The sequence below is a fragment of the Atractosteus spatula genome, chromosome 11 (assembly GCF_055471065.1).
Source record: "Atractosteus spatula isolate fAtrSpa1 chromosome 11, fAtrSpa1.hap1, whole genome shotgun sequence".
Taxonomy (NCBI): domain Eukaryota; kingdom Metazoa; phylum Chordata; class Actinopteri; order Semionotiformes; family Lepisosteidae; genus Atractosteus; species Atractosteus spatula.
This window is the reverse complement of record NC_142716.1, coordinates 46,869,969-46,883,587: the sequence shown is the minus strand read 5'-3', so window position 1 is coordinate 46,883,587 and position 13,619 is coordinate 46,869,969. Positions and strand designations below refer to the sequence as shown.

General features: G+C 44.3%; 1 protein-coding gene across 1 annotated transcript; it reads left to right on the top strand.

Annotated features, from left to right (window-relative positions):
• The first annotated feature begins 2,615 nt into the window (after positions 1-2,615).
• On the top strand, positions 2,616-8,091 carry mfsd6l (major facilitator superfamily domain containing 6-like). The gene is made up of 2 exons (XM_088927394.1): positions 2,616-2,764; positions 3,568-8,091. Exon 2 carries the CDS (start codon positions 3,800-3,802, stop codon positions 5,735-5,737), a length of 1,938 nt encoding a protein of 645 aa, XP_088783520.1. The 5' UTR covers positions 2,616-2,764; positions 3,568-3,799; the 3' UTR covers positions 5,738-8,091.
• The last annotated feature ends 5,528 nt before the right edge of the window (positions 8,092-13,619 follow it).

The following is a 13,619-nucleotide window of genomic DNA, read 5'->3' as shown; positions in this document are numbered from 1 at the left end:
GTTCTTTGAAGTGGCACGTACAAATTATTTCCTTTCTGTTTCAGAACTAAAATCTCGCATGTTTTAAAAGGGGTTTCATTTACAAGAAATCAAACTGAGTAGCAAGTGGGTGCTTTTATTGTGCTGTCTGTCATGTGCTAGGCAATATTTAATCTAAACATTGTTTGCACATCTTCATCGATTTTGAAAAGCCCTTCATTTTTTTTTGTTCCAGGGAGGTAATTTCAGATGAATATCTAATTTTTATTAGCAGTATTATGTTCATGCAGATTTCATTGTTTCAGATTTTGGAGAAATAAAACTGATTGCCTAGTTTGGGTCGCAGTAAGGTTTGTAACCAAAGGTGAAATGCATATTTAAAAAGTTGCACCTTAAATTTAAGTATACAGTACGTTTCAATATAGAGTTGACAATAATGTCACTACAAGTTACTTTGTCATTATATACATTAATTGCTGTTATTTTGCATGTTTTAAGATTTTCCCTTTCTTTGTCAATTTGTAGTCTCGCTGTCCGCTTCTGTGAGTGTTTCGTAATTATTGTAAGATAGTTTGATTTTTCTGGTGGACTCCATCAACCATTCATTTGTTGAACCAGCTCAGCAGGCAGTTCCTGGAGTCAGCACTGAAATCTGGAATGATTTTCGGTGGTGTGGCTATGTATCGTTGCATGCAGTAACATCTACACTGGGGCTGAAGTAATCAAATTACTTCTGAGCTGATCTGATTGTTGAGGTTTGTGGACACAGACTGTGCACTCCCCTTCTAAGTACCCCTTTATGAACATTACAGCTGCTAGTAAGTTAGATGTTGATGTCTTGATGAGTCTGGAGTCCCAGTCACAAATCTGCATGTGCCTTGTGAGTTGTCCATCAGTGCATTTAACAATTCTTTAGAAGGTTACAGCACAATATAATATAATAATGAATAATTCCTTACACTTATATGGCACTTTTCTGGACACGCCACTCAAAGCGATTTACGGTTAATGGGGATCCCCTCCACCACAACAAATGTGTATCCACCACCTGGATGATGCGACGGCAGCCAGTACACTCACTACACTCCAGCTCTCAGTGGGGAGAAGAGCAGAGTGATGAAGACAGCTCAGAGATGATGATGATTATTAGGAGGCCATGGTTGGTAAAGGCCAGGGGGAAATTTGGCCAGGATGCCGGGGCAATACCCCTACTCTTTTTGAGAAATACCCTGGGATTTTTAATGACCACAGAAAGTCAGGACCTCGGTTTTACATCTCATCCAAAGGATGAGACCTGTGATATCTGAATTACCATTTGCACATTATTTTGCTATAAAATATAAAAACTTTGTCATTATTACGAACATGTCTTACAGTATCTCCTGTATATTAATTGTTTGAATGTATACTTTGTAATTTATTGCCAAATATGTAAACAAAAGTAATTACTGTAATGTGTGTACATGTAGGATTTAAATACTGTATGTTGTATTATATAAAAATCATTTGGGAACATGCTGTCTTGGTTATTGTTTGATCTGGTGATGTACCATGAAGCTAAAAAACAAAACCGACATCTGAAAATCTTGCACCTGATTCTTCAAAGACTTTTTAGAGTAATGAGCAAACTGACTAAGTGAGGTCTTGTAGTCTTTTCCTGATCAAAGTGTGCCATTAGAAAATCAGAAATGTAAAAGTGAAATCATGATAAAAGCATAAGTAGGACATAAAGCACGGAGGAAACTGATGTGTGCAGTAAAATATGGAAAAATAAAAAATATTGCAGATGTAATGCAAATAAGGGCGGGGCGGTGGCTCTGTGGCTCAGGATCTGTGCCTGTGGCTGGAAGGTTGCCAGTTCAAATCCAGCAGCCGGTAGAGGAATCCTACTCTGTTGGGCCCCTGAGCAAAGCCCTTAACCCCAGCTTTTCCAGGGGCGCCGTACAACGGCTGACCCTGCACTCTGACCCCAAGCCTGACTGTGTGTCTCAAGGAGAGCAAGTTGGGCTATGTGAAAAGACCAATTCCTTTTACAAGTAATTGTATATGGCCAATACAGTTATCTTATAATGGCACAAATAAACCATAGTTTTTATTTCTCTTCAAACCCTTAATAATGTTCGCACGCTAGGATTCTCAGCTTATTTGAAAGTAGTAGAAAAGCCAACAAAAATTCAAAGCTTGCCATTAAATTACATTAAAAAAATCTACATAACTCTTAAATCTACAAAGTGCAGCACAATTCTTCAATACTTGGTCGTTTATATTTAGGTCTTTCGTTCCATCTACTGTTCCAAAAGAGAACTGCAGCTAATTTAAAAGCCACTGGCAGTAGCAGGATTTGAACTAAACAGCTTGATAACATACTTTTTTTTCAGAATCTCCCTACTTAATTATGAGAATAAAGGAATTAAACGCACACAATAATAGAAACTACTGAGCATATAGATTTTTTTTTAGGCAATTTATAGTATCTGTGACGCTATTTTACCTGCGACTTCTGCTGTATGCCCACCTGTTGGCTCCGCAAGCCTGCAGTAGACATCCCAGACAACAGAGGTCGCTGTGATAAATTGCGCCATGAAGGTTACAGATTCTCGTCAGCAATCCAGCGCAGTCCTGAGTTTGCAGGTGTATCCTGGTGAGTCCATACTCTTACGTGTGGTTCATATAATCTAGGTAGTGCCGGTGACGAGAAAAGAAATATTTACTTTGGAGAACAATAAGTCCCATTTTGGAATTTCTTATTTTACCGCAGTCAATTTGCATGGGTGCATTTATTAAGGTAAATTATATATATATATTTGATCAAAATGTTAAATCATGACGTGTCTACCGAAGAGTCAATAGGAGGAGGTTGGAACAGGTGTAAAAAGCCAAAGTCAACATCTAAACTGGGTCGTTAATTTTTAACTTGCGAATCGTTACGCGCTTGTGTAAATATTATTTAACAATGACATTAGCTTGTGCGTTTTAAAAAATCAAGGCAAAATTGTAATGAGCCAAGAAAGGGTAGCCGAAATGGTTATTAATGTTTTCTGTAGATGCCTGTGAAGTGGGGATTACCTTTTTAATCGTGTGTCTTAAATGACGACAATGCGGAATGTAATGGAACCAGACGTGGTTAGTCTTTAAAAAAAACTTCTTTTCCCCCCCAACTGGAAATGTGAAACTCCCGAAACAGTGTACATATTGTACATGCTTTCTATACCCGTGAAACAGGCTGTACGCCAACAAGCGGAAGTAATTGATGGAATTTTTCAAAGTTGATCTAATACAAGTTAAGATTCGTCTCGAATGGTTGTGTCGCAGATGGATGCTGTCCGTGTGCTGTAATCAACTCTGTTAACGAACAGTGATTGGTCCTTATCACTTTATGTAACAGCTGAAGTGTGAGCATAGATGGTCATCTGCGCATTTTGTTCAACCTGGAATAAGGGTGTTCATTAGTTTTTGGATGAGGGCTGACCGATAGGGATGAAATTTATTTTAACCACGTGTGTCTTGTTCGAGCGTTCATCACCTTCTAGCGTGATTTTTGTATTTCGAGAGCTTTACTGTTTTTCTTCTTCCCTTTTGATTCTGCAGTGAGTGATGGTCTTCCTTTGTGATGCACATTATGCACACGTACTGTGCTGCCCTTGCATACTGATCTCCCAGATAACGCAGCTGAGAACTGTCAGGAGAGCAACTGTAGGAGAGTAAGAAAACATCAATGCGCAACATTCCTGTTGTTGCACCTGATTTACTTATCTGGGGCCTGTGTGTTGGCAGAACCGCATCTCTGTGAAGAACTGAGCACAGCAGAGCCTCTTCAGCCATGAAGAAGAGCAGGCAGTGGGATGTCCGGAGGGCTGTGGCCTTAGCCAGCATCTTTCATTTTCTGCATTCTTACGCCACGGCTTGCCTTATCCCCTTCCTAACTCTGTATTTCAGACAGCTTGGCCTGACTGCTTCCATGACCAGCATTATAATGGGGACCAAGTATTTGGTCGGCCTGGTCTGGAGTCCCGTTTCTAGCTTCCTGGCCAAGTACTACAACAAAAGAAGAACAGTCATTCTGACTTCCCTTCTGTGCTCGTTGGGAGCTGGTCTTATTCTTCTCCTGATCCCACCTTCAGATACGAAAGCCGCAAGCAAGTACTGCAATTTTACTCTGTTAAGGAGCGCTGAAAACACGGGGACGGTTAAAGACTACACATTTGCCTTTGGAAGTGTTACACCCACTCATGACTCCTTCAGAAGTACATACTATGCTCCCCCAGGCACGCCGTCCCTCGCTTACAAGACTCTGACGCCTTCTACACCAAAGAGCAACGGCATAACCCGCACAACTCGTGCTTCCATGCGTACCGATGAAGCGGCCACTGCACTGCGCTTCCATCTTGACACCCCTTCGGCGGCAAGCCGGGTGTCCAAGGACGTCGCCCCCACTGCTCAGCTGGGCGTGCAAACCGAGATGAAGAAAGTGGGCTCCGCCAAACCAATCGCAGAGGAAGGAGAGGACACGAGGGAGGCCCTCGGAGGAGTGGAGCCGGCCGCCCCCTGGTCCAAGGACAACGAGAGGGAGCAAATCGAGATTTCAGGCACTGCGGCGCCGGGCCGCTCTCCTTCAAGAAGGAGGGTGAGGTCAGCGGAAAGGACCGGAGAAGAAGGGAAGGAGGAGCAGGCTAGCGAAGGGTTTCTGGGCAGTCTCAATGTTATGGACGCTCAGCACCTGCTGTTCTTCCTCGTGCTTATCGCTGTGGGGCTGTGGGAGGCCCTGGCCGCGCCGCTGGAGTGGACAGTCGACGACGGTCTGTACGAGTACCTGGATTTCGTGGACTCGACCGAGCGGTATGGCAAGCACAGGTTGTGGGCGCTGCTGGGGGCAGCGTTCGGCGTCTGCAGCGCCGGGCTCCTCGTCAGCAGCCTGGACTGCTTTATAAGCGCCCACACGCCCAGGAGCGCGGCCCATTTCTACGCCTACGCTCTCGTCGCCGCCTCCGCGCTCCCGGTGGCCGTCTTCTTGCCGATGTACTCCAGCAGGCAGCAGGAGCCTTCGCCCCGAGCTCTCAGAGCCCTGCAGCTGGTGAGCGCGGACAGCCGAGCCGTGCTGTGCTCGGTCACGGCCTTCGTCCTGGGCGCCGCCGCGTCTACGGTGGACAACTTCCTCTTCTGGCAGATGCAGAACCGGGGCAGCCACGAGCTGCACATGGGGGTCGCCGCGGCCGTCGCGCTGCTCGCCGAGATCGCCCTTAGCTTCTTCCGCGGCAAAATCCTCAAGGTCCTGGGCCAGACTGGGACTGCGGTGTTAGGGACTGTGTGTCTGGCCTTTCAGTGCCTCTACTACTCCTTCCTTTGGTCCCCCTGGGCCGTTTTGCCTATTCAGGTTCTAAGCGCATTCAGCAAGGGCGCCATCTGGTGGGCCCTGGATGCACAGTGCGACGACATTTCCATGCCAGGGATGGAAAGATCTGTCCGAAGAGTTTTTCGCTCCGTTTCCACGGGCCTTGGAGGTGGCTTGGGCAGCTTTGCTAGCGGATTTGTAGCCCAGAGGTATAGCTTAGAGGTTCTCTACAGAGCAACAGCTGCCACTCTGCTACTGTGGTCTGTCGGCTTCCTAATAATACAGAACAGAATTCCTCGCCAGAAGAGGCTGAACTACTCGCGGCTCTTAGCAGCTGATACCAGCGAAGTAAGTGACTCCGACTCGGACCAGGAGAGAGACTGGTTTGTGAAGGCAATGAAGGATGATTCATTGAACAACAATCATTAAAAACAGCCGGCCTGGCTGACTTGCCAATGCGCTGATGGGTACCAAAGTGTATTTTCTTTGCAAAAAAAAATGTATAAAAATACAGGATAGCTTTTTTTTTATTTTTACGTGACATAAAGGAAGTGAGAATCACTTCAGTGAGTAGAATGGAATTTCTGTGCCTTTCAGAATGGGAACTACCCACAGTCCAATTTGCACTTGCAGATGATGTAGGAGTGCAGTTAAAAATAGTTTGCCGATGAGAAAGATCGATTTAATATGTTGGGCAATGAAGTAGTATGTGTTGGATGCATTATTATTCATCTGTACATCTGGGTTTCTTTAGAGCGGTCTTACTGCTTTCTGTGAAAGAATGAAAACTATTGACAGAGATACCTAACCACCTGAATTACTGCTCAGTCATTCAGAGGCTTCAGCTGCACAGTAATAAGCCTGTATTTGCATACACTAGCATGAAAAGCAGTATGGCAAGTGCAGAATTTAATGAAAGTGTGAGTCACAGACTCAGTAAAAGGGAACAGGTGAGACCTCCATTAAGAGTATGGGCCAGCTGCCAGTCCCTAAGCACTTGGCATTCACAAAGTAATAGAACAATCCTGGTGGCTTGATAATATATCAAATAATCTTTGCATACTTTGATCTGAACAGTTGGAAAAAAAAACTGGTTCTCTTTGTTCAAGAACGCAGTATATCCAGTATTTGCATAGCCATTTGCCAAACCTTGTGTTCTTCTGAAGAAAACATGCACTTTTAATTGCAAATGACGTGCAGTTCTATTAGCTGTGGAGGAACGAAAGTCCTGTATCTATGTGGTCCCATTAGCCCTCTTAAAAGGGTTGTTGTTTGCAATGAATAAATATTTTCAGTGCCTCTGCAAAAGCAGTGCATCTTTCCTTATTAAATAAAATATGAACTTGGCAAGGTGCAAAGTGAGCATGCCACTATCAGCTTTTATCTGAAGACCCGCTTTTTTACTGACCACTAATAGTTCAGTTTAAAGTGACAGGTAAACTATGAAGCAGTAAATCGAATAAGAAAAATTCAGGTCTTTGAGTCTGTTGCACATTTCGACAACTGAAGGAGGAGGTCATTTCTGTCCTTTTCACAGCAATGTCATTTGAAACGTATGCTGGGGACCATTTGGTTGTAACTACTTACTATGTCATGAAGTGAAGATCTGCAGAATATTTTTTCCCTTGTGTTTACAGTAACCCCTTGTGTGAAAGTAACACATCTACATAACTGAGCAGCAGTGAGGGTGTCTTGCAAGTTTGAAGCACAGCTGCTCCTCTGTTAGACTGTTAATATGTAATGGGCTATCAGTTTTCCTTTATTTGCAAAGTCCTTTACAATTCAAATTACACACATGGTTAAGAGGTATTTGATTTGCATTTTGGTGTTTCCAGGTCTCTTAGGAATGAGGAAACAGAGCACACTAATAGTGTTCATACATCACAACTTCTGATGTACAGTACACCACCAAAATGAATAAGTGCATTCAAAATAGAAGGATCCATCTGTGTGTAATTGAGCATCGTGTTCATTTGGTTAAATGTTATTAATTTTTGTGTAATTGGTGGCTCGTTTTAAATGAGTTTGCTTCAGTATTGTGATGGCTCTGTTCACTTGAGCTATTTGAAGGGTGGTTATCTGTCACTGCTGCAGAGTAAACTGAGACAGGTGGTCCTTCTTAAGTTCACCAAAACTCTGGTAGCTAACAAGCAATGCCGCTGTGGTACTGAAGCTCATCTTATTTTCTGGAGTTGGTCGAGCCTGTGGTGAATGCTAAGTTAGGTGAACTAACTCATCCAAAGAATTGTTTAATTACTGTTTTAAAACCCTTATAGATGTTGCACCTTATAGATCTTGCACAACCTGTCATTGTAACCTTTTGTTATGTCAAATAATGACGAAGGCATTTGGAGCTGCTTACATTTAGACCTTTCAGAATACCGGGCTTCACAAGTCTTTCTTTATAAAGTGGTTTTACACTTTCTTTTTGAAGTGAGAAAAATCTCTCAACTTTTATTTGGGCGGTTCCTTATCTATTGTTTGTACTATTTGTTCCTTACTACAGAGCAGGATTTGGAAATCATGTAGAACCGTTACTTATTTACATAGATTTACATTAATTGTCACAAATAATAAAAGAGGAAAATCAGGTGGGCAATTTGACTTCTTTTTTTATTAGGACTCACACTTTAAGAATCAGTTTAAGCATTAGTCCATTAAAATTATTTTGGGAATTGTTAAGTAATCAAAAAGTTTTTAAATAAATTATTTTGTGCAACTGATTAAAATATGTACTTAAAATGTTAAATAATTTGTAATTAAAATTAAATCATTTTTATTAACATTTGTTTGGGAAATTCTATACCAGCGTTACTTCTTGGGTGTTTATTGAAAATGAGAAATATTGTTTTACAGAATTTTAGGGAAATTACTGGTTGTATTAAAGAAAGGTCTTCTCAGAGTGTATCACTGGAACTTAAATGTGAACAGGCAGAAGAAAAACCTTCTTTCTTTTCATTTCCAGTATTTTGCCTCTGATCATTTTGCATCAGACAAAATGGGTTGCTTCATTAATTAATGATTAATGTCAGCAGATGAAAAAACAATTACCTGCCTCCGATTTCCATGTTGAAAAGGTGAAGGCATTTGCCCTTGATCTTGGAAACAAGTTTTACTGTGGCCGAAGTAGAAATCCCTCATTTCAGGTGCACTGCACAAAACTAAGACATGGCTCTGTAGTAAAATGTAAACTCTTTTAGTTTAGTGGAGTTTGGATGTATGCCCGCTTATACTGTGAAATTCCTACTTGGGTATTTACTCACATGATAAACTACATCTCCTTAATTAAGAAATAGAATACCAGTAGATCTAGTATAATGTGTTAGGCTGTCAAAGAGATGTAAGAAAGTGGAGGCATTGAATTTGATTTAATCTAGGGCCTTAATAGTTCCTTAATAGCGCATTAAAGTGAAATGGAAATTAGTTAATTTTCAGATTGCTGCCTGAAGAGAGATTAATTTAACAACATACATTTTGAGTTTACTAGTGACAATTGTAATTGCATTAAGGTGAGTAATTATGATTTCTGATAACGAGAGCTCTTTATTGTGATGGTGCTATAAATATGCGTCCTAAACCTCCAGCACTTGGTTAATTAGTATTACAGCTCATCCCAGCTGTTCTGTATTATTGAGGTTCTGGCAGGCAGATGTGTGAGATTTAACTCTAGCTCCCAGTTCCAGGAACTAAACCGAGCTATTCTCAACTGCCAGCTATTTCTTTGCTCTAATGAAGAATTAAATCTCTCGCATATTTGCATAACCGTGTACTTCATTTTTGTCCTTTCTTTTTTAAAGTGCAATCTCGGCTGCATCTGGACATACTGTATCGTCACTGATGTTACCAGGGGTCACTGGGAGTTTCAGGTTTTTCAACCGCACCCAGGTTTCCCAGCCACGGTCAAGCTCCTGCTTGTGTCCAGGTGGCTTTGTTACTCACGGGTCCCTCCTCTTGATCCATCCATCAGCCATCCATGTCTGGAGCCTCTGTGATCGTTTACAGGGTCTTGCTCTTGCTCACCCAGTTTTGCCCGGAAGACTGTCGGCTCAACAGAGGGATTGACCTGCAGATCCTCTTTAGTCCAGCTCGACAGGCTCACACCGCGATCTCCTCCCAGTCTTCATACTTCTGAAGGCTCTTCCTTTCATTGGCCTGCTCCATCCGGTCTCCCCGGGGAACCCTAAGCTCTAGTATGAACACCTGCTAAGAATATATATACTGATGCAAAAAGGAAACACAGCATTTTCTGGAATGGGAATACTATGGTTATAGCTTATGTGCTTTCACAAAAAGTTTGTCAGTTTGTTTTAAGCCCTCTGACCAGCAATACAGCTTGTGCAGTGAGGCATCACAACTTGCCAATCACACAAAAACTCCTTAGGTGCACTTTTACCCAACGAGGTCCAGGTGGAACAATGCCTGATCAGGTCACCTTTAAAAAGGCCTTAATTCGAAGCTTAGGTCACTGCAAGAAAAAGGCCACACTTAGTTTTCTGTGCGTCACATAATGCCTCGAGTGTCACCAGAAGCCAGGGAGAGGGCTATTGGCATGCTGCAGGCAGGCATGTCATGTGCCAGCGTTGTCAGACACTATGGAGTAAGCAGCTCCAGTGTGTCCAGACTGCAGAGAAGGTTTCAGCAGACCAGTAGGATTGATGACCGTCCAAGATCCAGTCGCCCTCGAGTGACCACACCAGAGCAGGACCGACGCATCAGACTGGTCCATCTCAGAGATCGTTTCAGATCTGCCACCCATACTGCTGCTGAAACTGCCAGCAGACACAATGCCCGCACCACTGACAGGACAGTGAGGCTCCATGCTGCTGGAGCAAGGCGACCTGTCAGAGGCCCTCTGCTGACACCACCTAGACATCACAGCCGACTGGCTTGGGCCAGACAGAGGCTGCGATGGACTCGTCAGCAGTGGCATCAGGCATCACTCTTCAGCCTGTTCCACACAGACGGGAGGGCCAGAGTGTGGAGGAAGAGGTGTTGCATTTCTTTTTTCCATCAGTATATACAGTATTTTACAATATGAATAACTTTGAAGAAATAGTCCTGTGTAAAGAAGCAACTACAATAATGTGCTGAGGTTTGGAATTCTAATGTTTTGCTTTAAATATTAAAGCTAGCACAATTTTAGGAGTGGGGAACAAATGTTAGTTAGACGTTTTATGTACAGTGTAAATGTATATATACCAAGTCCAGTTTAAGACCACCTATTTATTTTCTTTGTGCTAGTTTTGAGCCTTGATTTATAAATTGTGGAAAAATCTTAAAGATAAGAACTTTGGAAGCTTTTCCACTATTGGAAACTACCATAAGAAAACCTAAAAAGGTTGTAGAAATGTAGATAATTCCAGCCATTCCAGGATCCTGAAATGTCCCTAAAACTTTGAAGAATGGAATAAAGAATGGAAGCACATCGCTGAAAATGTATGCTAAGTTTGTGGGCAATTCAGAGGATGTGCCTTTAGCACTGGTATGTGGTCCATGTGCTTGTGAGTGAGACAGGCCATTGCTTTCATATTTCACTGTATTCATGGACGGTAACGTTACTGGATCACTGACTTCTCTCAGGGATAAATGTAATTGCTCAAATTCTCTAAATCGTTGCCCCAGGACTTGGTCGTTCTGGGTCACAGCTCTGTACACAATACATGCACTTCATTTAGTTTACAGTGAAGGCAGTTTGTCAGACAGAAAGTTCTCGGCGGCATCTACACACTGCTAGCTTACCTCTAGATTTTTTCTCCTCTTGTCTCTCGTCTCCTCTGAGAATTCGAGAACTCTTTGACAGTCTTGACCACGGTTGTAAAAGTGTTCTGCCGATTTGCCAAGCTGGGCTTGTGTGCCAGCCGCTGCCCAGGTGCTGATGTAGCAGGGTGAGATGCTCACTGGGACGGGCACAGAACAGCAGCAGATGCTCCGCTCGGGAGCCATGCTGGTCCAGTGCCAGAGGCCTGTCTCGGGAAGTTATAGACACGACCTCCAGATGGAGGGTGGCGTTTAACTGTGAGATTAGTTCTTGGATGACAGCGGCACAATGTGATTCTAACTTCTGCAACAACTTTCAGCCAAGAATTAAAAAGAGATTAATGTGAATGAGTGTAATCTATCATTTCTTTCTCATCTTCATGTTTAGTCCTTAGAGTACAACAGGCGAGTGAGCCGGGTCCCTGCATGCTCTGCATGTGTGCATCCATGTGCTGGGATGTGGACCATGCTCAGGTGAAGAGCTCTTGCTTGCTATGCAGACTGGAGTAGAGGAGCCCGGAGGCCAGGGTGCGAATTGCTTTTTTTGTTCTGGGAGAACTGAGCTTATAGGGCTTGCCTGTAGACCACTCAGGAGTGGTGATGCCACAGTACTGCATCTGAGGAACTTAAAAAGGTATATGATGGATGAGTCAAGTCTCTGTATTTTAAGTTTTTCCTGAATGTGATTTTAAAGGCTTTGTGATTATTGATCACTCACTGCACATTATCTCTGAAGAGATTACATGTTTTTTTTGCCATGTCTTGTAGAGGAAGATTAAGTAGCGAGGAGATAATATTATTACATTTTCCTTATTTAAAGCCTTCGATGTCTAGTGATAAACTTTGAAATGAATGCTGAAGTGTCCATAATTCTAACATCTATATTAGGAGTGGCTAATCCTGGTCCTGGAGAGCCAGAATCCAGCAGGTTTTATAGGTCTCCCCTTAAATCATCAAATTAAATGAGATAAGGTATTTTGTTTTGACTGCTTAAATTGGTGATCTGTGTTATTTGAAATGTAGGAAGGCAGGGAGGTCTGCAGTCAGGGCCAGATTCTGGTGTCCGTAGGCCCCGGGCACTTTCACTCCGAAATGTGCAAAAAGAGGGGGAAACGCCAATTGAATGACGTCGATTGACACGATGCACTTTAAACGATTCTAATGCTAAACCACGTGATCGATAGGGCGAGTCGAGGGACTGTCACTTCTGATACTTCTAGTTTCTAGAACAGCCACTAGGTAGAGTATGATGATTGATTTGGAGCACCTAGAGTCGATCGCAAACATGTTGTTTCAGCTTGGTTTTCGTCAGTCACTAGTGTTTCCCTCCTTCGTAGGCCCTAGGCTCTGCGCCTACACTGCGCCTGATGGGAAATCCAGGCCCGTCTGCAGTAAAAGGCTCCAGTGCAGCCCGGACTCTGGGCAGGGGTGGAAGCCTGAAAAGGGTGGAGCTGGGGTGAAAGGGTACAGGTCGTGGGGGCAGCCCCAGGCCGGGTGTTGCGGACAGCAGTAGCTGGCGGCTCACGGTCTGTGGGAGCTCTGACAGTGGCTTGTGGTCAGTGGAGTGGGAGTGGGGGGGGCCTCATCTTGTAGAAGCGGGGTCTGGCAGCTCATGGCGTTGGGGGGGCACACTCAAAGGTCCACATGGCGTAGTCGGAGATCTGCACCCATTCTCTGGCCGGCCGGAGCCTGGCTTCGGCACCCATGCTGTCCTCTCTGGGGGGCACGGTAGCCCACCATGCCCTCGCGGTTCTCTGGGTGGCGTCCTCGGAGGAGCTAAGCTTGCGGTCAGTGGGCAGCCCCGTCGCAGAGCAGCCTCGTTGGTCTTTCTGTCGGTCCCGGTGCTCTGCAGCCTCCAGGGGGCGCTGGGCACCAGGGAGCAGTCAGATCAAGGCCGCCTTCAGTGTGCCAGTCCTTCTCTCCCGCAGCCGCTGTGCTTCGGCTGTCTCCCGGCCGCAGTCGCTCCTCTGTGTTCCCGGTTCCGTCTGTGAGCCGAGACAGGCCGCCCCACTGCATCACACCGACGCAACGATCGTACCTTTTTCGGCGGCGCCATTAGGAAAGACAGTCTGCAAACGGCTTACGGGGCACACCGACCTCTAAGAAAAAAAAACTTTATTACAGCAATCTATGCATTTCTTGCAAACAATACAAATGCAACATAACTCACACTTAAAAAACTGGACATTTCTATGGCTGTTTTCCTTACAGCGGGGCGTGCACGTCACGGCAGAGGTAAAGCTAGAAAGGCAGAGAGAAAGCAGGTATACTCTGCTCGGGAGGGAAACGAGAGCGGGGATCACTCCCTGGTTTTACAGTGGGAAAACAGTGGGAAAAATGGTGAACCTGGGGTAAAAGGGTAGAGGCCGTGGGGATAGTCCCAAGCTGGGTGTTGCGGGTCGCTGCAGTACTAGCATAATCAAATCAGCATTGAGAAGGACAGTCCGTTTCTTCCAGAATATTTTGCGATGGTCTGTTCTTGCGCATCCCGGACTGTTACACATCCATTCCACAAGGGGGCGCAAATCTCTTCCCGTGGATTTCATTCAATCTC

Excerpts from the sequence above, each read along its gene's own strand:
- mfsd6l (XM_088927394.1), top strand. The coding sequence starts at position 3,800 with ATGAAGAAGAGCAGGCAGTGGGATGTCCGGAGGGCTGTGGCCTTAGCC.